Source organism: Panicum virgatum, chromosome 5K (assembly GCF_016808335.1).
Source record: "Panicum virgatum strain AP13 chromosome 5K, P.virgatum_v5, whole genome shotgun sequence".
In the NCBI taxonomy this organism is placed as follows: domain Eukaryota; kingdom Viridiplantae; phylum Streptophyta; class Magnoliopsida; order Poales; family Poaceae; genus Panicum; species Panicum virgatum.
Window position 1 is genome coordinate 44519625 of NC_053140.1, and position 24464 is coordinate 44544088.

Consider the following 24464-nt stretch of genomic DNA (forward strand, 5'->3'; position numbering starts at 1 on the left):
GGAAACATAAAAATAATAATGCTAGTACCCCTCCGGTGCATTTCAGCTCTGATACCTGTGACAGACCCGCCAAGTTAAAACACTTAATTAAGCGTATCCGCCATCATTTGAACCCATCAGGCGTATTAGCTCAATTAAGTGTAACTTGACAGGCTGTTTCCAACCCACAGGCCAATCGAAATACACCAGAAGTCTTACACGAAGGCGAGCGCAGAAGGTACCAGCATGACAAAATCTTACAAAAATAGCAAATAATATTAAGACTTTTACAAATAGCTTTAAATTTAAAATTTCCCAAAGAGAAGATAGCAGCAGAAGAGAATCTAACTTACAGAGCATTTTTACAAGAGAATAAACAAAACAAACTAAATAAGTCGAGAACTACCGAGACGTGAAGACAAGGCGCCACATCGAGCCCACCGATGTGAAACCCAGTTAGCTCCTATACCTGAAATAGGGTAAACAATAAACCTTGAGCAACTAATACTCAGCAAGACTTACCCGACCCGTGGGTATAACTTAGCCCACATATCTAGACATGCAAGGCTTTTTGGCTGGTTGTTGATTTTTGCAGAAAAAGCACTAGAAGTGTGTCCTTATTTTTCCAATTATATCAATAAATTTACTATCCATCTAGGATTTGCAAAGCTACCACAAGGAAGGTGAGCAAATCATTAATTAAATAATATCAGCCCTCATTGCATCTCATCTCATTCTTATTCTATTTCTTTTCTACGATATGACCAAGAGATCATGGCTCTCATAACCGCGAGACACGGCGAATCGATCCGATTTAACCTTGCAAGGTGGACCTAACCAACTGATTTCAACTACCTCCTACTCCCGGCATGCGGCTAGTACAGTTCAATCCTCAATCAGCATAGCTGACAACGGAACGGTCCTTAATCAACACAGATGGGGCTGCATCTTCCCCCATCCGGTCTCCCATTCCATACCTTCCATCTTGAATATAACGATTCATATACTGTAATATAAAGACATCATATATCTCGCGAGTGACAGAATTATCACTCGACTTCTAGCGAGCCCTATTAAGCATAGCAGTGCTAACGACATATTCATACTAGTATAAGGTCTAGGAAAACCTAGAGGTCATGCAACTAAGGTTTTAAATAATTCCTAAACCTAATGCACAATTATTAGAGACATATATAGGTGACATAATTTAAAATAGTAGGATGTGCACCGGGGCTTACCTGAGGGTAACACTAAGTTAGTGTTAATATTAACAAGGCCTTGGGCCCTTCCAACCATTGGGCCGGGAATTCACGAATCCCCTCTCAATCCTGCTTCACCGATCCTGAGCTTCACGATCCATCTATTGTCGACGTTCTCACCACGTATTCTATACGAATGCATATGAAATGCCAATTAATGTACATGCATATAAATAATGCGGATATAATTTCACAAACACGAAGCAACTATCGACCGAGTATAAACGCTATGATTCTCATATAATTACGACTGTCAGCCCTACTACTACCGGTCAGACCGGTATACCAAACCGGTCAGACCGGTCTGGCCTGTGTGCGACTCGAGACCAAAAATCCGGAATATCCGGACGTATTCTCGGAGTATCCGGACTCCCAAGCCCGGAATATTCTGACATAAACTCGGAGTAGCTAAACCACTACAAACCCGGAGTATCCGGACAAATGGCCGGAGTCTCCGGACCCATACCGGTCAGACTGGTCCAAGCACCGGTCAGACCGGCTGGCCAAAAATAAACCCTAACTAAGTCATATAACACTGGTTTAGCTCTATAATTTAATTTAACATGATTCTTCTTAATTGTAAACTATTCTTTAATTTCCAAATAAACTAACACATAAAGAATTCACTAACACCTCAACTATGTTTTCTAGGCCGAAAACTTGTATAGTGGACTACACATGGCTAAACTAAACCACTGTCTCGGTTTCATAATTTTTGGACTAACAGATTTGCCGAAACTAATTAAATGAGTCTAAACACCACTTAAACTCTACTATGGGCAAAAAGGACATTTCGCAAGAACAAAGATTTTTCCCTTGTAGATACAGACGTAACCAATCTAACAAAACTAACTTTGTATTTTTATCATTTTTTCTTGATTTATTAGGCAACCTGCAAGTTTTTGCTGAAATAATAAAAATCAAAAACCAACCACCGGAGACTCCGGGTTTTACCCCAGATTCTCCGGACACAGTGTCCGGAGTTTCCGGATAATTGTCCGGAGTTTCCGAGATACCTAGTCCGGAGAATCCGGACGTATATCCAGGGTATACCTAAACAGTAGGCAATCTCGCGCACCCATGGTGAATGGCGGCGCGCGCGGTGCACGGAGCGGCAGAGAAAGGGCCGGGAAAGGGGTGGGGAAGGTGGAGGAGCTCACCAAGAATCCATTCCCATGGTCGATTTGGGTGGAGGAGGACCGGAGAAGCGGATCGACGCGAAGAGGCGGAGCTCGGGCGGCGCTCCCATGGCGGTCGGCGGTAGGGCCGTCGATTCCCGCCGGGGAAGGCTCGAGCAAGGCTCGTGGAGGTGCGGAACACGGTTGGGGAGACTCTCTCGGAAAGAAATGGACGAACGGCGGCCGAAGATGGCCAGGGTGGTGAGAGCAGGGCTTGGCTCGAGCTCGGGCTGAAGAGAGGAGCGAGAGCTGAATGAGAGAGATGAGGACGGGAGCAGACAGCTCGGGATAGAATAAGGACGTGGACGGTCCGGAATATCCGAGCATATTCGGGGGTATCCGGCGTGTTACACCCTCCACCGTGCACCTGTCTTCTTTCTCGCTCGACGCACGAACAAAGCAGCCACCGCTCCATCGTGCCTGCGAGATGAGGTGCGGCGCGAGGAGGGGATCGATTCCGCTGGTAAGGTTTGGCCTCGTTTCTTCTTTTTTTTTTGGCGTTTATTAATCGCGGTTACGCAGGCGCGGCGACGACGTTGATTGGATTCTTCGCAGAAAGGGGGCGCGCTCCGAGCTGCGCGCGGCTGGAAAAGATAAAGGAGGCGGCTTCCGACCGCATCCGGGCGACGGCCGAGGGCTACCGGTAGATGAGCTGCTTGCTGATGACAGGTTGATGGCGAGGGGCGCATCATATACTGATGTACTCTTCGTGCCACGATTCTTCTTCAGACTTATCCGCTGCCAAGCGCGAACGTTCTCTGGCAGCGCGTGGTATTTGTGACTTGGTACGGCTCGGGTCGGTCGCTAGTCCTGGCATCTCCTGTGCCACAGTCATTCGTGTTCGTCCTGGCTGATTTGGCTGGTCGCCCCATTTATGGTCGCCCGGCATCGATTCGGTGCCGTCTAAATACCTCGCGATACGCCCACTCACTGCTCCGGATTTTTACAGAGGACGACGTGCTACGCCCACTCACTGCTCCGGGGTACTCCTGCATCGTCAAAATTAAACAGGCGAGCTCTCTACCGCCACGTGTGCTTTCTTGTGGCGTTATCCCCTCCACCTATCATCCACTGTCGTCGCATCGCCCTGGGAGGAGGAAGCAAAGCAAACGTGTGCCCCGCCCCACGCACAGTATCGCTCGTCCTGCTCGCTAATAAGGTTGGCCGAGGCTTCACGCTAACGTGACAGCGCCCCTAGCTCAGTCCCGCATGCACGCACTCGATCGCTGTCTCCCTCTAATCAGAGGCTAATTAACCACCAGCTTGATTCGCCGGCCCCTCGAGTAGGAAACAAAGTTGCGGCCGTCTCAACGTCACGGGCCGCCGTGCGGTGCCGCGGTGGACGTGTCCATACAAACATCCATGGCAGCCGGCAGCTCAGGAGGAGTGCGGGCTTGCCGCGAGCCAGCGCAGGCTATACGGGTGCGCACCGCACAAGCGTGGTAGGCTACGCGGGGCCCGCGTGAGGGCCGGCGGTGTGCCGCACGGCGAGCAGGCAGCGGCGCAGCGCACCAGGCAACGCCGGGAGGACCCGGTCCACGTGCTTGGCGGCTGACACGCGGGCCCGCCACCACCTGAGAGAGTTCCGAGCGAACCCCACCACCGGGCACCGGCCAGCTTGTTTGCTCCGGCGGCCGCGCCACGCGGGCTCGTGCGCGCTCGCTGGCTCGGTCGGTCGCTGCCGGCGGGACCCGCCCGGTGGTGATGGGTTGCTGCTTGGAGCGAGCGAGCTCGGGTCTCACGCCATTTTCGAGTCGCCCCGGCCCCGAGCCCCCGACGCGCGTGTCCTGCTGCCCCGCGGAATTGCCCGAACTGCCCCCCGCGGACGCACCACCCCACCCCTCGCCACGCGACGCCTGCCTTTGTTCGCCTGCCCCTCCCCGCCCCGCCCCCGTAACAAAACGCTGCGACGCTCCCCCACCCCACCCCACCGCCCCTCCCCCTCGCCTCGTTGCGTGCCCCCGCCGCCGCCTCGACGTCCGCCGGCGACCCAGCCGGCAGCCCGCGGCCGGCTCCACGCCGGGTGGCGGCCTCCTCCTCCTCTGCCCCTGCCGCTGCCGTTGCCTCGGCTGCCGCGGCCCGCACGCGGTCGGCCGGCCGCGACGACCCATGGCGGCGACCGCGGATCCGAGGGCGAAGCCGCCGCCCGCGGCGCCGTCGCACCACCTGATGAAGCCGTGGGCGCCCCAGCCGCCTCGCGCCCACCGCGTGCCCTCGCGCCCGGAAGTTGCCGAGGGAGGCGGGGCGCGCGATCGGCGCCGCTCCGCCTCGTCGCACCGACGTGTCGGCGCCGCCGCTGCGGAGGAGGAGCCGCCGGCCTGCGAAGCCCGGCTGGAAGATCTCCGGGCCAAGCTCATGGGCCACCTCCGCGACGCCGCCGGCCGCCTCCGTCTGCCGCCGGCGCGGAAGCCGCAGCCCCGGTCGCCGGAGCCGGAGCCCGAGCGTCGGCCTCCGGCAGCGCCGCTTCCGCCGCCCGAGCAGCAGGAGGGCGCGGCCCCAGCGGCTACGGCCGCCCGGCCGTGGAACCTGCGCGACCGGAAGTGCCGCCGGCAGACGGCACGTGGGGCGGCCGCGGCGCTCGACGCGTCCCCCGCGTGGGAGCCTGCGGCGGAGAAGGCGCGGGCCGACGGCGACGCGCGCGCGCCCTTCGCCGTGGCGCTCACGGCGGAGGAGGTGGAGGAGGACGTGTACGCGCTGACCGGCACCCGGCCGCGGCGGCGGCCCCGGAAGCGCCCGCGCGTCGTGCAGCGGCAGCTCGATGTAAGGCAAATTCCCCGTACTGCCCTTCCCTAATCGCGCCTCTTTTTTTTGCAAAAAAAAGGATAAATAAATAAACAACAAATAAACTGTAGTAGTAGTAGTATTTTACCCGCTCGATACGCTTTTAGCCTCTGCTTAGCGAGCACAAATTATTATTATACAATGATAACAATAAAAGAGTACTCTCTTCTCATCATCGTTGAATAATAAAGAATGGATTCTTGGGCGGAGGAGCACCGCTCCGGCTGGCGATCCGTCCAGCTAATACTCACACTGGCCGTTGTCCCGTGCAGACGCTGTTCCCCGGGCTGTGGCTCACCGAGATCACCGCCGACGCCTACAAGGTCCCCGACGAGTAGCGCAAGCTGCAACAGCAACCCGCCACCACCTGCAGCTCCGGCGGGTTCTTCCTCGCCATTCTACACGCCCTTGTTACGAGTCACGGAAAGCATCAAGCGCAAACCTGTCTGTAACTTGCTAGGTCTAGTCGAGCTGATGATAGCTACCTGTGGTCGCTCGCCATGTCCCATCCCGTGTAACCTTTTTTTCCCCTTTCACTTAAAAATCTTAAGCAGTGAGTGTGTCCATCGATCTCTCGCTCTCCGGGTGCAGAGGACGACGGGACGGTCGCGCGCGCGCGTGGTCGGATGCTTGTAACCCACTCCCAGATCCTTATCCACCCATGCCGTCTGGTAGTGGCCGGCAGGCCTTCTACTCTGCCTCCGCTCCTCCACGGCGCCCGTCCCTCGATTTGCATGGCTTCCTCAAGGCGGTCGCGTTCTCCCCCTGCCCGGTCACGGCGTCCCGTGCGGTGGTCTCCCGCGCCCCCGTGGTTTCTCCGCGCGGGAGCGGGGGCGCGGCGTGATTTTTCCATCGGGAGGCTGGGCCGGTCCGGGGGATCCTTGGATCCCGCCTTGCCACCTGTTGGGGTTGGGACTTGCCGAGTTGGGGTTAACGTGGGACAGCCATCATGCAACGTGATCATCGTCGAGGAAAGTTGCGTGCGCCCCAACTGTGGATCGACGATCCCCTTCGGAATCGTCGTCGTTCCGGCTCGTCGACGGGACCATGGATCCTATCACTGCTAAATCACTAGCCACGGTGAGACTTTGGCTGCTCGATTCGCGGTAGGCTGGGGCTCCTTGATCCGTCATGGCCGGGGTACCTGGTACCGCCACGAACTCGAATTCATGCGGACGCGGCATGTGGTTGATGGCGCGGGGAGTACACGTACAGGTACAGCCACCGTGGAAGCACTACGAGCGCACATGATTGTTCAGCGTCGCATTGGCGTTCCCTCCTTCCTCGGCCTGCCAAGACGAGATGCGCCGGTTCGTGTCATCGTGTGTGCGAGGCCAGGGGCAGTACGGGAAGCGGGTTCGGCCGTTTCCGTGCGCTCGCCGGATCTTCTGCAACGGGAGGGAGCCTTTTATTTGCTACGCGATTAGTAAAGGCGAGCCCACACAGTTGCGCCGCACGTAAAGCGACGGCGCGGCGTTGTCGGGGCCGGCCCCACGCGTCAGCCGCTACCGTGTACTGCTGCTAGAGCGACAGGCAAGCCGCCGCTTGCACTCGTGGGGCCGGATTTGGAACGGAGGCCCCCACGTGCCACGTGTAGAGGACACTCTCTCCCGTGCGTTTGCGAATTGCCGGGCCCACGCGTTGAAACAGGCACGAAGTCACGAAGATTGCAGGAGCGGCGTCTTGGCGAGCGCGGGGTGCGGAGGCCGCCGGCCAGGCGGCCAGCTGCCGTTTTAGGCTGTGTTTAGTTTGCCAAAAAAAATTTGGTTTTGATTATGTACAGGCGGCCACGGCGCGTTCAACGTCGCCAGCTCGTAGTAGTACGTGGTAGCCGGGAACCGACGACGGGCGACGGTCAACCTCGACGCTCATCGGCAACGTCGCCGTCGCCCGGGCCGCAGGTGCTGAAAAAACCGGTGTATAATACCTGAATTTTGTTGAAGCAAGTGATGCCCTCCCGTTAAATTCTCAGCTATCTTCGTCGTTACCGTCTATTTGAAGGCTAAAAGTTTCGCCATTCATTCCACTCTCCACCCTCTTAGGGCACTCCCAATGCAGAAAGCTATGAGTAGTTTCTACTCCATATGATATTGCACCAAAAAACTATTCCTCACAATGCAAGATTTGCTCCTAGTGTCCTCGTAAAATATAGACAAATCATTCATTTTGTTCCCCCTCTCTAATCTCCGGATCCTCTGTGCAAAAACCATACAGGAACAGTTAAGCAACGACGGTGCAATCGATCCTGGGTGAGAGAAAAGGACACGACCTGGGTCTTCCCCGCGGGCTTTTCACCGTTTCCTAGCGCCTCGTTTCACATGAGGACCCCATTTCTCCTTAAAGAAACAGTTCCTTCTTTTTTCTTCTCTCTCTTCAATTAATCACTTGACACATCAGCAAAATATTAATGCAACAGTCTAATTTATACTCCCTCCATATTGAAATACTTGACGTTTTGGACAAGGGCACGGTCTCCAAAACACACCTTTGACTTCTTATTTATATTAAAATATTTATCAAAGAGTGATATATGTATATTTTTATGAAAGTATTTTTCAAGATGAATCTATTCATATAATTTTTATATTTTCAAACTCAACAACTTGAGATTTATTCATCATTTATATTCCCGAGGTTTGACTCAAACCTTGTCCAAAACGTCAAGTATTTCAATATGGAGGGAGTACACACAGAAACTGCTATAAATGTACCAGGGGAGTGCCGTATTCACGAATACAATGACGTACTTGTGGGTCAAGTCAACGGGAGTAAAATAGTAACCTTGAGAGAGAGAGAGAGTGGTCGGGGAAAAAAGGCCTGATAAGGGCAAGAAACTCTAGCAGGTCAAGTCAACTTATCCTATGGAAGTTAGGAAGGCCTTCTTTCCCTATCGATAAACACACGGGATCGGACACCGAAGCTGTAGATGTTCTTCTAGGCTGTGTTTAGTTCCAAAAAACTCCCCCCCAAACTCCAAATTTTCCATCACATCTCCATCACATCAAAACATTAAATATAGCAAATGACTCATGCATATGCATGGAGTACTAAATGTAGTTAAATAAAAAAAACTAATTACATAGTTTTGATGCACGTTGCGAGACGAATCTTTTGAGCCTAGTTAGGTCATGATAGGACAATATTTGCCACAAACAAACGAAACGTTCTACAGTGCGCTACAGTGACTGATGTGACTTTTCGCATCCACTTTTTACACTCTTTTTACACATCTAAACACACCCCTAGTCACAGAACTCACGATTGGGTCAAAGTAGAAACGTCTACTTCTTGAACATACCATAATAATATTCTCGTATAGACTCTTCGCTGGGGCTAAATTTTGGGCACCTACCATTTTTCTATTGTTGGTCAATTTGAGCTGAACAAAAATAGAAGCCTTTCCTTGAAAAAAAAGGAGGCTCCAACTGAATAGTGGGGGTACTATTGTTCAATTCGTGTAAAAAAATAATGGGGAATTTACACGTATCAGTAAGAAGTAGTAGATACAGAGCAGGTCTACGCCAGGAACATCTTTTTTTTTGGGTGGGGAGATGTGCGTTATCCTTCGAAAATCTCTTGCAGCCTCTCATCCAGCTCCCCTGGAGTGACTCTCGGGGTGGCGGTGGCACGGTTATCCTCCAAGAATTTTGCATAGCCTGAAGTGATCTTCCTGGCGATAGCTTTCCGCAGCCTTGCCCTCAGCTCAGGGTCCGGGACCTTCCACAGCCTTTGGTTGGCGTACACTTTCTGGAATTCCATCTCGAACTGACGCAGAGGGGAGTATCTCCCCAAGCGCAGAGGTCTGGGATCATAGTACAGGCATGACAGGACCGGGCCCCAGGACACCTGGAGGTAGCTCTGTATGTAGTCGTCGATCCTGCGATTGAGGACCGCCATGGGGAACTCGAGATCGAACATCGGATGGAGCTGCTGCCACACGAGGTGCGAGTTGTTGATCAGGAACAGGAACCCAAGGCTGTCGTGCTGGAACGACTGGAACATGGCGACGAGCTGTCCTTCCAGGCAGGAGAACATCTCCACGATGAGGCTGGTGAGAGGGGCTCTGTTCTTGATCTCAGGCACGAAGGTGCCGCGCCGGGCTGCTTCGTACGCGATGCGGCTGAGCAGCACGTAATTCGCGTCCAGGAGCTTGATGCAGCTGATCACGGAGCGAGTGAGCTCGTGGATGTCCGGTGACAAGCAGGCTGCTGCTCTGCCGGCGTCCATGACGCCATTCCTGATCTCGTCCACCGCGTCCCATATGGCCCTGTCCAGCTTGCCCAGCTGCGATGACAGGAGGTCGCTCATGTCGTCGACCATTCGTGTGGATTCTTGGTAGTAGAGCGAGGAATGGGGCCAGAATTGGATCTCTTCGGAGGCCGTGGAGAGAGCGTCGCGCACCTGTATCAGCGCCTCGAGCTTCGTCTCAGTCTCAGCTGCTGCAACAATGTGTTCGCTGCCAGTGCTAGCAACAGTATTATTCAGAGCAACAATGGCGTCGACAAAGGGGAGCATCTTCAGGATGGTGGATTCGACAAACCGTGAGAACTCGGAAAGAGCTGGCTGGCTGTGACAAGTACCGTCGTCCTCGCCGCACAGTCCGTCGATGTACGCGAAGACGGAGTCCTTGATGTCGCGCAGGGCCAGGATCCAGCTGCGAGTTAGCCGCGGGAGCTGCCGCGAGTCGTGGCCAGCGAGGTGGAGAACCCAGGCGGCGTCCATCTCCGAGAGCCACCTCTCGATAGGGGCGTCCGCATTCGCGCCGGCGTGGCTGCAGAATTCCTCCAGCAGGCCCCTGACATGGCCGAGATTCTTGGCTCTCGCTTCCTCGTCCAGCTCCGAACCGCCAGGCGGATGGAAGCCGCAGGAGGAGGAGACGGGAGAGGCCCCGGGTGTGTAGGTGGACGAGAGGGTACCTGAGCAACTGGAGCTGTCGCCGCCGGCGGCGGGGCGCGCGGTGGACGATCCATCCCCGACCTCCATCCCATCCCTCGGCTCAGCTGGAATTGGAATGGAGAACAATGGATGCATCTCCAATGCCAACAATTATAGAAACAAAGAAACGGAACGCGCCGTTGACCCGACGGCCTTTCTGGGTCCTGGCATCGCCTTTCTTCTGTGGGCTGCGGGCGTTGAAAAGCCCGGTCCATGTGGGGCCACCGACCGGTGTCGCCCGCGTCCCGAGCAGGGTTAACCGAACCGTCGGTAACCGATCCGGTTACCGGTCAAACCGGTCCGGACCGGTTCCGGTTCGGTCCGGTATGAAACCGGTCCCATTCAAAATTTAAATTTGAATTCAAAAAATGAAAAATTTCCAAAAAAATTCCTAAAAATATTTCAAGGTGCAAAAAATCTAATGGTGTCAAATTTTCTCAAAAATTCGTTCATTTAGTATGGTTTGCGGAATTTATAAGTTAAATAAAAAAACGTGCATACGAAAGTATACAAATACAATGTAAAAGTAGTATAAAAAAGGGTTGGAGGGTTCATTTAGACTAAAATATGTTGTACAAACATTTATTTAGTATACTTTGTGGGCATTTGAATTTAAACAAAAAAGAAAAAAATTTGAATTTGACCGGTTACCAGTCAAACCGGCCGGTTACCATCCAAACCGGCCGGTATATCGGCCAAACCGACCGGTATACCGGTCGGAACTGGTTGAACGGGGAAGTTTGAATTCAAATTTGAATTCCACCGGTTCCGACCGGTAACCGGCCAAACCGGACCGGTATACCGGAACCGGAGGCCAGCGGTTACCGGTCACCGGTCGGATACGTTAACCCTGGTCCCGATCTACGGAATGGAAGCTCTAGATGTTCATCCCGAGGCCTTCTTTCCCTATCCATCCACGGACGGGATGGAAGCTCTAGATGTTCATCAATCCTATTCATCTTCGGAAAGATTTTAACTACTGGGACACGTAGTGATATGTTACTGGCTCGGTTGAGATCATGCACTGCTGTGGGTGGGAGGAGGAACTCAGGCATTGCCGAGTGGGGATGTGTGCATGTGGCCATGTGGGTTGCATACGGTTTATCCATTTGAAGCTTCACATATTATTTTTTGTCTCAAATTGTGAATTCTTTTCCAATTATATTTTCCCCACTGTGTTGTACACGCACACAACTCTACACATATGAGCACCTCCGAAAGACTGAAAGAATATCGCCGGTTAAATCCTGGAATAAATCCAGAAAAAATACGAGCGCCGGTGCCAAGTCGAGGACTTAAACCTTGATGGTCAGGTTCCACCACAAAGAACCTTACCAACTAAGCTACACTCATTTCACAACTATTTCAACATTTTTATATACTAATTCAACATTTAGAAGTAAAATGTTGAATTTGCTTATACAAAATGTTGAATTAGCTTTTATATATTGTTGTTATTTAAGAGCATCACTGTTGTCATACAAAATCTTAAATCCCTCATTTGAAATTGTCATAAAAACCTTGAAAAACTTGCTTTGAATTAAGTCCTTTAAATTGTTGGCTCAACATGGAATGATAGTGGAGTTTCATAAAACATATTAATTACTTCAAAAATTTTAACAGTAAACTAAAAATGTGTATACCTTACCTAATTCACAAGAAGCAGACCTTACCAAATTCAATGAAGTAGATGCAAGAATGCAAGATACATCCCCAAACGCACTAGATGTTCTAGTCACAGACCCCTCAAAAAACAATGTTCTAGACACAGAACTCGCGGTGGGTCAATGTTTAATTACGTGTTGCTGCAAGTTTGTCATCCAGTAGCCCCTGCATCCCTCGGGATCAGCGTGGTGGGGGAATTGGCGGCGACAATATTTGACAAGGCGGTATCTGGAGTTGGTGGGGACAACATTTGGTATGTCATGGATTGTGCAATACCCATTCTTATCACCAACATGGATACCCGCCAGTATCCGTGCCTCCATCGTAATGCCGACTCTGATAATCACCATGGGTTAGTTGGCAGTATGGATTGTTCTATAATAATGGGGGCCAGAGCTTTGTGTCAAGCCAGGCTCTGATCATTTCATGTGTAATATAAATAGTAGGACCTGATGCGGGGCTATTGACACAAAGTCAGAGCAAATGCCCGCTTAGCAAGGTTCAGCAGCCCATGATGCGACATGAGAGTTGATGCCGGCGGCAGATTGGTCTCAGGCCTCCAGGAGCGGAGGACACCCCTGGTGTTACCGGCCCTTAGGGTGTTACTGTATTACCAACTTTAGTTACAACTCAATTTGTGCACAAAAAATTATTCAAAAATATAGATGAGAGAGAACACAAGCATCTATCATCATGCAAAATTTGAGCATGAACAAAAATTTGTGCAAGAAGAAATAAAAAAGAGAATCTTGCACTTGAATAGTTACGGGTTTAACTGTTCATGGATGATCTGCAACCAGCAATTATTGCAAGTTTCTCTATTTTGTTTCTTCTTGCATAAATTGTTGTTCATGCTCAAATTTTGCACGATAGTAGAAGCTTATGTGCTCTATCCAATCATATTTTTAGATAAATTTTTTATGCACAAATTAAGTTATAATTAATGTTGGTAATACGATAAAGAGCCGATAACACCGGATATGCTCTAGAGTGGAGTGACTTCTCCCAGTACGGACCAGATTTTTTCTGTTTGTCCAGAATGTCTCCAGGACATTTTTATTCTCAGCTAAATTTCAGAAATCAGTAGAGCAATCCTCCCTATCTAAAAAGGCCACCAGTGACTGTAACAGTTGTAGAACATGTTATCCTGGTGACTTTTTTTCTCTCTCCCTTTTTTTTCAATGAGTCAGTCTTCTCCAATTATGTATTCCCCCCCATGCAGAATCGTCTATTTATGTATCGCCCTAGACCTAGTGAATTGCAAGCTACACTTACAAAACTGAAATAACTACGGAAAGAAAATATGGTGGCTTTCTACACGACTTTACTTTTTTCCATCTCGCTAGACAATATTTACAAAAGAGAAAGAGAACAAATACTAATACGAACGAATGCCCCCTCCCGCTAGTTTGGTGTCGAGCAATCTGCTGTGTCAGTCTTGATAACTCGGGTATTGTACGAACCGCAGGAGCTGCATTTGTGGTACAGCCAATGGAATCGACATCTCCCTTTCTTCTCACAGTCGTTACAAAGTATGTCCTGGAGAGGCCATGTAGTAAAAATAAATAAGAACTGTACTGGTTTACACAATGAAAATAAAAAAAAGAACTGGACTACCTGACACCGGTCCCGGTATTCCTCAGGAAGTTCTTCAGCAGCCAACAACGCATCAAGCATGCCAAAGTACACCTGTTGCACAGGAAAAATGAATTATGAATCTAACTCGGTATGATCATTAGCACATTCCAGAATCTGGACAATCAACTCAGACAACCACCATTATCCTCATGATAATTTAAGAATATTAATAGACTGCTTGAGAAGAGTTTACTATCAGAAATCACACAAGAAGACATCTGCTGTATTCCTTCTGCAGCATGTAGTCACAGCATGTAATCTAAGAACCACAACAAATAACCCATGCTACTCCACTATGGGTAAACACAAAATAGCCACAGCTTCATAAGAGTGATGTAGCTTACCGCCATATCTCCCAAGGATTTGCAGCAGATAGGGCAAGTGTAGTGGCTACAAGTGTATGCCTGGATTGGCAATTAAATTGTTAAAAATCATTGCTGACAGCCAGAGAATACATCACAAATTACATCACGGTCCAACTAAATGTAGCATACCGCATACCTGAAAGCAAGCTGAATGCATGAAGTGGCCACAAGGGAGGGCCCTGACTGCCGCACTTGATGTAAACAGGAAGTCACAGCAGATTGGACAGTTCGTCTCTAGCCCTTTTTCTCGACATTTGTGCTCAGCTAATTTCATTCCAAGACAGCAATTGCATTTCATGCAATGGAAGAAATCAACACCGAGACCTTTCCCAAGACGACATAAGTTACAAAATGGACAGTGGTAAACGGTCCTGGAGAACATAAAAAATGTTAGAAGAGCCATATTGCTTATTTCCAAATCCAGATGTTTATTTTGATAACAAACCTACGATACAAAAAAAAGCACACATACTTTGAAAGTTAAAAGGTTGAAGTTTGATGGCAGTGGACAATGAACAGGAAAAAACTAAATATTTAAAAAAACAACAGAGTAGTCTCGTACAATCCAAAGAGAATTTGCATTTGCCATTAATTGTATGAAGTAAATAAAAAAATCACTGAGGGAAATATAGTCAAGCCAATAGCTAGGTGTCGTCTGCAACCCTGCAACACACCTCGGTTTAAGTGTCAGACAAGCCTCTCAAGGAATCACAAAGTTAGACTCAAGACTACTTGGCTAACGGCAAAATGTTTCTTATATGTGTAACAGAAAGAAAACTGCAAACACAAGAGTGACAACAAATCCACCCCTCGTATCCTTGCTCTCTTCTTTCTCGTAGGTAGAGTAGGACACACCGCAGATTTGAATTGGATGCAAATATACATAAAACACATCTTGTTATATTGGTAAATCATTTCAACAGATCCATATCTATTACATATTACATATGTCAAAAAGAAATAAGAAAACCAATACTGATCCACATTTTTGTTAAAGGAAAAAGTTCAATTTACTCCCTCCAAGTATAGCCAAAAAGTCTGAATAACTCCCTAAACTGTAACTTGGTTTAATTTACCCCCTAAACTATGTCATTAAGTTCATTTTATTTTACCCCATAAAACAATTTGTCTTTTTTGTTTCTTCATACAAAAGTTGTATTTTAATTCCAAATTTTGCAGTGTAGTAGTGGACATCACAATGCATATTTAAAAAAGTTATTATAATTTTTGCATCGTTATTTTTCACATAATTTTGAACTCCAAGAATTAATTTATTATTAAATATCCTAAACTATCAAAATAATGATAAAAATCATGATGTATTTTATCAAACATGTGTTATGATGTATACTATCATCTTGTAAAATTTCAACTTAAAACTCCACGCATGCATGGAGAAATGTTGAACCAAAAATTTTAGTTGGTGGTGGTGGTGGTGGGGTGTGTGTGTGTGTGTGTGGTGGGGGGGGGGGAGGGGTTGTAAAATAAACCAAACAATAGTTTAGGGTGTTATCCAGACTTTAGCTATAGTTGAGGGGAGTAATTTATACTTTTCCCTTTGTTAAAATATGACTAGAACATTAGTTGTTCAATGCCTCATGTTGAGTAATATTACCTTTCATCATCGAAAAATTTGCAGATGTTACAGTAATACTTTGCCATGGATAGCCCGTTGCAAGATGGGGTTTGGCAGATTGGACCAACAGGTTGAATCTTCAGGCACACCATGCACATCATCTCCTGAGTTGCTTTCCTACATTTATCAAGTAGAGTTGGTTCAGTGTATTTTCTGGAATGTGTTGCAGATGTCTAGCAGTGAGAATGCAGACAGACACAAGGATAGAAACAAATTTTGCTTTGGGCAGTGTTAAGAGGATGATAGCAGAAGTTAAGGCACAAAAAGTTCCAGGCTACACACACTTCCAATCCCATCTGGACAACACAAATCACACATGCACAGGTAGGTGCAGCCATATAAATATTAAATAATGATGAGCAGCAGACCTCGAGAACATTTTAACTGCAAAATCTCTCTTTCCTACACGTATTTATTATTTTTATATAGCATGCTGAGCAGTTTCAATTATTATATAAGGTTTAAAGGAAATAAATCTGAGAAGTCAAAACACACTACCCTTCGGGGTCAACAAGATAAAAACAAGTACATGTGAACAGCCAATGAAATTTACCTTTCCATCGTATGGTCACTAACTTTATCATGGCAGAATCGGCATGTAAACAGCTTGTTGCAGCATGCAGCAACAAGTTTGCAGTTCCGTTTGTAGTGCTCACAACCATAAATTTGCTTCTCCTCATCTCGATATGAAGGAACACATCCAGGTATACTGGTACCATCAGTACACTCTTCTGAATTTGGTTCCGGCAACTTCTGCTGAGCAGCTATCCAGCGGCTGACATGCACAAAATTGTGAATATTTATATCTGTAAGACTAAATTCATAGAAACATTCAGATATCAAACCTTGTCATGAGATTTTGGATTAGATAAGCCTTCCGCCTCGGGTCAAGTGTGGGGTCTCGTGAAACCTTTCGCACCTCAGCCTCAAGTTCACTCTGGTTCATTCGAAATATGTCCTTCCAGCCAGGCTTGAACATCTGGTCATTTTGTTCAAGATTATCTTGTAAATGACTATCTACAGAGGACAAAGCAAAGCTCAGTCATAAGGAAAGTTGTTTGTCAGTGGAAATAAAAGGAACCAAACATAGAACTACTTTCAAACTAATAAGCATAAAGGACATATGTTTATCAATTTGTTGCTCTAGCACTGTACATCAAAGTTCCCGATTCTAAGAACCAAAAGTCTTTCTATGCTCTGTGAAAAACACCCTATGAATAGTCCTTGAGATGATTTTATTTAATGTATCCTAGGGTAAACCATAGTATTATTGTTTGTACCATTGCAGAGAAATATCAATAATTCCAGATTTTTAATTGTTTATTTCTGTGCCACAAAGTAAATGGTTTGACCCAACAATTCGAGGTTCATCTAGCCAAACATTGCACCTACAACTTAAAAGACATATAGCTGTGACCAATTGATGAAAGATTTTCTCTAATAAATAAAACGTCTAGATTGCAGATTATATTGAAAAGAGGGGCACAATGCAAATTGAAAAGTTGTTAGTTGTGGAGGCCAAGGCAAAAGGAAAACAGCTGCACAGACCTGGAGCAGAGGATGCCTCTGCTGAAGAATCAGATGATGTTGGAGCTCCCTTCCACCACTCGTTTAGCCATTCCCCAAACATTGTATTCTTTGTTGCTTGCTTCCACATATCGAGCATTTTGTTCTGCTCTTCTTGAGAGAGCGCTGCTGTAACCCACGGTAACATAGATTGGAGAACCTCAGCACCTGTTGAACCAATTATACGACCTACAAGTTTATCTTGCTCCTCCACAGAAAAATGTTTATCAAACAATGGCCACAACTCAAGTTCTTCTCTATGGACATGATTAGTCAAGGCAACCCGGATAGACTTGCACATGCCTTGAAGTTTTGTGGCAAGCTCATTATACTTTCTAGCCCAATCAGGCTCATTAGATGAATCAGAACAGTTTCGCTCTACATCATTAACTTCAGTCTGGGCATGGCTCCGGCTATCATATAGATGTGAAAGCTCAAGAAGAACATTAGATATATCTTCAAATAATTCTTCTTCCTGCTTGTGGTCAAGAGTATATGAATGGCTCACATTGTGCAATGTTTCTCTTGATTCCAATGCCGGGAACACAATTTCATCCTCAGCATTACTGTGAGCCCTGTAAAGACCCCATAACAAACGGAATCTTCCAATGAATTGGCGAAGGCAAGACTCGTCACCATCAATGAGCTTTCCAGATTCAACATCTAGGTACTCTAAATCCTTGCGAATTGCCTTGTGAAATTTGAATATGGTATCAATTGGCCTTGAAATGCCATCTGAACAGGACAATGATGCATCTTTCTCCCACGAAAAGAGGCTCGAATATAATGAAGGAGCAGTAAAATTGTATGATAGGGAGCGAAAGGACTTCACAGAAGCCAGTGAACCAATACCAAGATTGCTACATTCTACTCTCAACCCAGGAATACAACAAGGTTTTTTACTACATGGACTTGCTTCAATGTCAGCAGTTTGAGAGCAGTAGCTTCCATTAGTACCAGGAAAAGATTCTGCATCTTTTCCTCGCTTGCCTGGCCTAGAACCATTTTCACTTTGTAGCTGAACAGGAAGACCTGAACTGTTGCGTGAAGCACATGGACAGAATGACCGGCATTTGTCCAGATCATCTATATCATCGAACAGGCATCTCACTGTCCCTGATGTTGAGCATAAATATTCACCTGAGTTGGATTTGTCCCGGGCTTTGCATGCCCAGCCAGAGAAAAGAGTGACCAGTGCAGTTTCCGATGGTGAAGCTGTTTCATGTGCATTTTTAGCAAATAGGTAATTTTTGAAGAAATCAAGCTAATAAATGCAAAGAGATGTCAGTATAGCATGATTTAAGTAAAAGGATAACCTGCCAAGCACATATTCTGAAGAAAAGAAGATGCCTGCTCGTCACTCAGCTTCGACACCAACCATGGTAAAACGCGTTCCAACAATTTCAATGGCATGACACAGAGACTTTTGTATGAAAGTTCCCTTTGCTTTTCAGGAGAGAAAAGCATCCTAGCTTGAGGAAGCACCTAGTTAAGTTCAAAAATATATGAGGCTTTGACCAATATAAGGTAACGATTCCAACAGCCAAGCTACCTGAATACTAGGTACTAACCTTGGTTTCTTCATTGCAGAAGTGTGTCTCGATTGTCTCCAGTATTTTATCAGCATGTGAACACAGCTTCGAGTAGAAGTCCACTGCAGTTGATTTGGCTCCTGCTATTTGGATTTGCTGAATTAAACATCTAAAATTATTAAATCGGCGCTCTTCTTCAGCATGCTCCTGCACAAAGGACAGCTCACTGTCGACTGCAGGAAATATGACCTGATCCTCGGCGATACTGCAGATCAGAAAATGAATGGAAGTGTTGAGATTAAAGAAATAAAGATAAGGTTCAGTTTAACTACAGGGACTTTTTTTCAGTGAAAACTGTGCAAAGTGAATTAAGAAAAACTATGTTATACCGCCTAACAAGCAATAACGAGCACACAAACAATACCTGGTACCATAAATTCCATAACATGCAGCAAAACAACAATACACAACACTAACGAGCACGCAAGCTGCCCAAACTCGAGGAGAATCAGCATGTCATGTGATACTGCTTGACCAAGCTTTATGTAGTCACATATAACATCAGATGGAAAGATGATGTCCTGCCTAGAAAAATTAAAATAGCTTAAAAAATGAACAAAACCATTTGATTCCAACTCATGCAAGACCAAAATTTATACTAAGCTACTCTTTTGTTAATTTATAGGATAATACAATCCTATTCCATGGTGGTAATAACCGATTTGGCCATTGCTTTGCTGTTCTCAAAATTGTTGTGGGGGCCTATTTAGTTAGGAAAAAGCTGTAAAAGAGGAGCTGACAACAAAGTAAGATGAAACTGCAATTTAGAAAACGCCACAACACAAACACTGGGATAGACCACCTAGTGTTGTTGCACCCAACACAAAATGTCAAGAAAGGTAAATGTGTCGCTGACGCAAAGAAAAGCTAACAGTTTACAATTGACTAATGAATGGCATACTTTTAACTAAACAAAAACATGGTAGAAAAAGAGAAGGGTAAGAAAAATGTTTCAGTGAAGGACCATCTTTACCATGGCCACAACATGTGCATCAGTGAAGGTCCAATTCTACACACCTGTGGTAGATGCATACATCTGCAATGAACTGAAGTCTCTCATTGAAGGCTGATATATCAGAAAAATCACCAGACTGCTGCACTCTTCTTGTCTCCTCTGCTATATCATGCAAGTCCTTACGAATAGCATTGTGCCAATGCAAAATATCATCTATAGGATGCCTGTAGACCTGTCCATCATTAGATTCTGCACAGTTTCTAGTCCCAAGTTCAGAATCTTGATGTGAACAGATATGTTTCTCCCCTTGGTCTGGGACATCCTCAGCACTATTACCATCAGAACACTCTGCCACTTCTATTCTTGTTTTCCCTTCAATCCATGTGAATACAACCTTCGCAAGTTTTAACATTAAACTTTAACAGGGTATAAAGCAAGATATTGAAAGAAAATATAAGAGGTGCCCTCTGGAAACCTGGTGGAGAAGTTTCTCATCAGGAACTACTTTACATAAGCAGTTGCGGATATCTTGGTGCTCGTCAGGGGAAACAGAAGTTGACAGCCATGGGAGGAAATCTGCCATCATGTTTATAGGAATGTTGCACAAGAATTGCCAAACTAAATCAGCTTGCTCTTCGCATGAAAATTTCTTTGTAAGCAACGGGAAGACCTGAAACAAATTTAAATGATCCTTGATCAGACGCCAATAAAAATTTATTACAGCACAGCAGTATGTTCATTAAGTGCTAATTAGATCTGTTTGGTAACAATCAGGTGGAGGGATGGAAGTTTGAAGACATCGTATGGGCCATGGGAAATTGATTTTTAATCCCAAGACCTTATCAAGAAAAAGGGATGGCAAACTATAGAAAATTGATTTTTAGTCACAATACATGTTAAAATGAGTCCCCAATGAAAGGTAGATATGACCGATTACCAACCATCCCCGCAAGTTTAAAATGGTGAGAGCTGGACCCTCGAATTCCCACATCCCACCTGAACTCTCATGCCGCCAAACAAACACTCCCACTTCTACATCAATAAATTCTCATTGCATCAATCTATCCAATCAATTGCCTCCAATAAAAAAGTTTGTGAAATGCAGGCACCACAGTGGAGGCATGATCCATCAAAACAGTGAAAAAAAGAAAAATTTTGCCCCACTTCTAAAGAACAGAAAACCAAGTCTCCACTTCTTTGTCTAGATAGCTGAAAAGAACTTTAATACAGGATAAACAGCTTGTATACCATAATGAGATAAGACTCTCTCTCTCTCTTTAGAAAAAAATGTGGCATAAGAGCAAGAGAGCAAAAATTTATAATGTGAAAGAATAACAGTCTCTATACTCTAATATATATAGGATAGCAAAGTATACCATTATTTAAACTTGACCTTCCTATATAGTACAAGTTACAATAGCCAACTGCACTGCCGATGACATCCCAATTTCTCTAACGAGGATGCAGAACTTAGTTGCATTTCTGATCACAATGCAGAACTTACAGTTCAAATGCCAAGTTGCCAACATGAAAGTCAAAACAAAGTAGCCTTAACAGACAGTAGTATTTTCAAAGTACAAGAAGCAGACTAGATAAATTCTTCACTGGAAACGCTACCGAGAACTATCACAACACCATTACAAGTAAAACACATTCACTATGCAAATTAACCTAGATATACTGCTACTCATGCTACCATTAAGTAGGAACTAGAAATGAAAGCAGACTTTCAGTCATCATCTTATCTGCAATACTACACTGATATACATTTTGCAATGAGAACAATAAAAGAAATTGTTAAATGCTTCGTGCATCAAAGAGGGCACATATGTGAATGTCATTGCTTCTATTCTTACGGCGGTAAGGCGAGGCATGTGGACCCAGGGCAATGCCTTACCAGGCTGATAAACAACACTACAGCAGCAGGGAGGAGGAAAGAGAAAGAAAAAGAGAAAGGAGAAAGGGAGAAGGGGATTGGCCCAGCCATTTGGGTCCTCCCCTCCTGCAGATATCCCCTCCCAGCCTCAAGGTGGATGCAGCTCCTCTCCCAGATTGTGTGCACCACTCTCTCCACTTCCCTCACTCGCGTATTCCTCGCTCCCCTCCCCACCTTTCTCTTTTCATGCTCCTCTTGCACCCACTCCTCCCTCTCACTTCCCTGCCCCCTCAGATCAAACACCTTTTGACACCTGCCACTGCAGCTGACCGCAGGGAGCGCTACGCCGACCACCAGCGCTGGATCTGCCTGAGATGGGGCATGTGCTGCCTGCTTAGCCTTGCTAGCTGGTTTTCCACTACCTCTTCCTCTCTTTTCAATCCTTCCCACCCTCCCTCTCACTAATTTTAGCAAGGCGATTGGGATACCCAGGACCCTGAGAGTGCATTGTCGCTTAGGTGACACCCATCGATGATCTTAAATGGAAACTGATGCAACATTACCAAACAATTTAGATGGAGAGAAGGTTGCCAGCTTGATTTGTCATAAACTATTTTTGTATAACTCCAGTGAAGGAGATTGTGACCATTCAAATTTTGTTTGAAGGAATAAGATACTTTTACAGCCTAAAATAAGATATTTTTCCCACCTAGGAAACTGCAACCATAGTGACAATAGAACTTTTAATGAAATGCCAGATAAGAGCATGAGCCACACATATACAACTAATTTTCAATTATAACAAGGATATGCTTAGCAAAATTCGTTGATTATAGAAACTAAATTTGTACAACCAAACTGTGTTATTTATCCAGCATGACACGGCATGATTAATGTGATAAATGAGATTCAAAGGGGTATATGGTACTGACTACCAACCTGTTCTTCTTCCTTGGACATGTGTTGGCTGAGACACGTTTGTATTGCTCCTGTACATGATGCAAGCTCCCTACGAAGACCATCATCATTCTGTATGTCCAATTGTAGAAGAGCAAATAACTGGCTGAAAAGATCATTTTCCCCTTTATGTTCTAAGGAGTAGGTCCCTGCAACATTCTTGACTCGGATATCAAGTGCTGGAAAGATAACCTGCAATTCCAAAGGAATGAAACATATAGGCATGTTTAATGAACATATCTATTATATGATCAATTTGTAAACCATTGACGTCACTATAGAAAGATAAACAGCAATAACGTTCACGCATTACGAAAACAGTCAGGCAGTTGCAAAACGACAACCAGCCCCTCTTTTTTGCATTTCAAACATCTACTTTTGGCGGCATTTTAGGAAAATCTGGAGATTAGAGTACGTGTGTTTTTCAGCTAGACTCCTTGTAACAAAAAAGGAGATGATAAAAAGTTTGCTTTCACTCTATGGGTTGCAGCATGCATTATTCACTGATTCTAACTGGTCAGAACTATGAGAGGCTTACCAGATTCAATCTGAATAATGTGAACATTATTGCGCTAGAACCACAGCAAAAGGATGGTAGTGCTACACTAAAGCTAGACAGACGAGGCCACTTAAGATGGTATGAATCGAAATTTCCACTGTAGTTTCAAGTTTCAATTGAACAGAGGTTTTCCCTTTCATGTTTCGTTCAACTCAGACAACATCTCCTTGTGTTACCATCGGAAGGACATAAAGTGCAAGTAATTGTTTATACTCGCATGGCTAATTAACCCAAAACACATCTGATACTGCCCACCATACCATCAAACGCTAACTCGCTGGAAAATTTCAGCACCACCGTATGAACATAACCCAATTTCAGATCCTACAATGCTCAGCCTGATTCAATCCCCATCGCACCAGGTACATCCAAACAAAGGCAGCAATTCCGCAACCCTAAACCCAATACCACAGAAATTCTCACATCCATGCCCACCCAACCCACGCGCATCCATGCCCAAATCCACCATAGTTTCAAGTCCCCCACCCAACATGAAGCAACAGGAAGAAGAAAAATGGACGAAAATACAGAAACGGGGCCCAGCACGGGGCAGCCAGCATCCGTACCGCGTCCTCGGCGTCGCAGTGGTGCTTGTAGATGTTGAAGAAGAAGCGGCAGCGCTCGGCGAGCGCCGCCACGTCGCCGGAGCGCTCCGTGGCCAGGCGCACGGCGGCGCCGTGCAGCGCCTCGAGCTCCCCGCGGATCGCCTTGTGGAAGTAGAGGAATATCAGCACGGGCGTCTCGGCCGCCGAGGTCCCCGCCTCCGCCGGCGTCGGAGACGGGGACCGCGGCATCACCGCGGCGAGCGTCCCCTCGCCGCCGGGCATGGGCGTCGGCGTCGCCATCCCGCTGCGGGCGCCGGCGCCGTCGCCGTCTCCTCCTCCGTGGGCGCGGACGGCGACTCTGCCACGGCTCACCCCCGCAGCCCACGACCGCCTAGGGTGTTCGCGACTTGGCGTTGCCTGCCGCCTGGCTTCCTCGGCTGGCTTCGGCCCTCAGCCTGTGGAAGAGGGAGAGGGAGGAGGAGTGGATTTGGCTTGGCGTCGCGTTGGCTTCTCTTTCCTTCCGGGGTCTCTTTCGCTCGGTGTGCCCTCAAATCTTTTTAATTTTATTTATATCCCTCCCCTGTCCTCCGTGTGGTTATTTTTCTGCCAATGATTTACTGTTCTCGGTTTGAACTTTGAGGCGTTCGGCTAGGTCCAGAGGGTTATAAAAGCTTCCAGAATAGAATATGCACGGAAGCACCGAGGAGCACAAAGACAAAACCATCAGAAAAAAGTTACTGACGGTTTTATGCTACTCGTCCCAATGAAAGGAACACCAGGCTACCTTCATCAACAGTCAAAACAAACAGTGGCGGAGGTAGGATGGAGAAGAAGGGGGGCTGAATCAATGAAATTGTTAATTTGTATAAAATTTTAATGGTGATTTAATATTTTGCTACAGTAATTTTAGTGTATTATTTGCTTTAGGGGGGCTGGAGCCCCCAGCCCCCCCTGTGCATCCGCCGCTGAAAACAAACA

At 46.8% G+C, this 24464-nt stretch overlaps 2 protein-coding genes and 1 long non-coding RNA gene across 3 annotated transcripts; 1 reads left to right on the plus strand and 2 right to left on the minus strand.

Annotated features, from left to right (window-relative positions):
* Window positions 1-385: 385 nt before the first annotated feature.
* On the minus strand, window positions 386-2660 carry LOC120707665. The gene is made up of 3 exons (XR_005689054.1): window positions 2399-2660; window positions 1218-1366; window positions 386-448 (listed from the first exon to the last, which is right to left on the minus strand). It is a non-coding gene; the product is annotated as an uncharacterized LOC120707665 (long non-coding RNA).
* A 1669-nt stretch (window positions 2661-4329) lies between these two features.
* On the plus strand, window positions 4330-5890 carry LOC120707666 (translation initiation factor IF-2-like). The gene is made up of 2 exons (XM_039992625.1): window positions 4330-5176; window positions 5470-5890. The coding sequence occupies exons 1-2, from the start codon at window positions 4526-4528 to the stop codon at window positions 5533-5535; spliced, it is 717 nt and encodes a 238-aa protein (XP_039848559.1). The 5' UTR covers window positions 4330-4525; the 3' UTR covers window positions 5536-5890.
* Window positions 5891-12817: 6927 nt separating this feature from the next.
* LOC120707667 (zinc finger protein BRUTUS-like) lies at window positions 12818-24027 on the minus strand. The gene is made up of 14 exons (XM_039992626.1): window positions 23508-24027; window positions 22365-22574; window positions 20025-20219; window positions 19612-19943; window positions 18574-18799; window positions 18319-18487; window positions 16985-18217; window positions 16282-16453; window positions 15990-16211; window positions 15416-15553; window positions 13937-14171; window positions 13780-13839; window positions 13415-13486; window positions 12818-13336 (listed from the first exon to the last, which is right to left on the minus strand). Exons 1-14 carry the CDS (start codon window positions 23784-23786, stop codon window positions 13202-13204), a joined length of 3678 nt encoding a protein of 1225 aa, XP_039848560.1. The 5' UTR covers window positions 23787-24027; the 3' UTR covers window positions 12818-13201.
* Window positions 24028-24464: the final 437 nt, after the last annotated feature.

Excerpts from the sequence above, each read along its gene's own strand:
- LOC120707666 (XM_039992625.1), top strand. The coding sequence starts at position 4,526 with ATGGCGGCGACCGCGGATCCGAGGGCGAAGCCGCCGCCCGCGGCGCCG. Across the intron at positions 5,177-5,469 it reads TCGTGCAGCGGCAGCTCGAT|ACGCTGTTCCCCGGGCTGTG; the intron begins GTAAGGCAAATT and ends TGTCCCGTGCAG.
- LOC120707667 (XM_039992626.1), bottom strand. The coding sequence starts at position 23,786 with ATGGCGACGCCGACGCCCATGCCCGGCGGCGAGGGGACGCTCGCCGCG. Across the intron at positions 22,575-23,507 it reads ACTGCGACGCCGAGGACGCG|GTTATCTTTCCAGCACTTGA; the intron begins GTACGGATGCTG and ends TTGGAATTGCAG. Across the intron at positions 18,488-18,573 it reads TCTGCAATGAAGAAACCAAG|GTGCTTCCTCAAGCTAGGAT; the intron begins GTTAGTACCTAG and ends GAACTTAACTAG.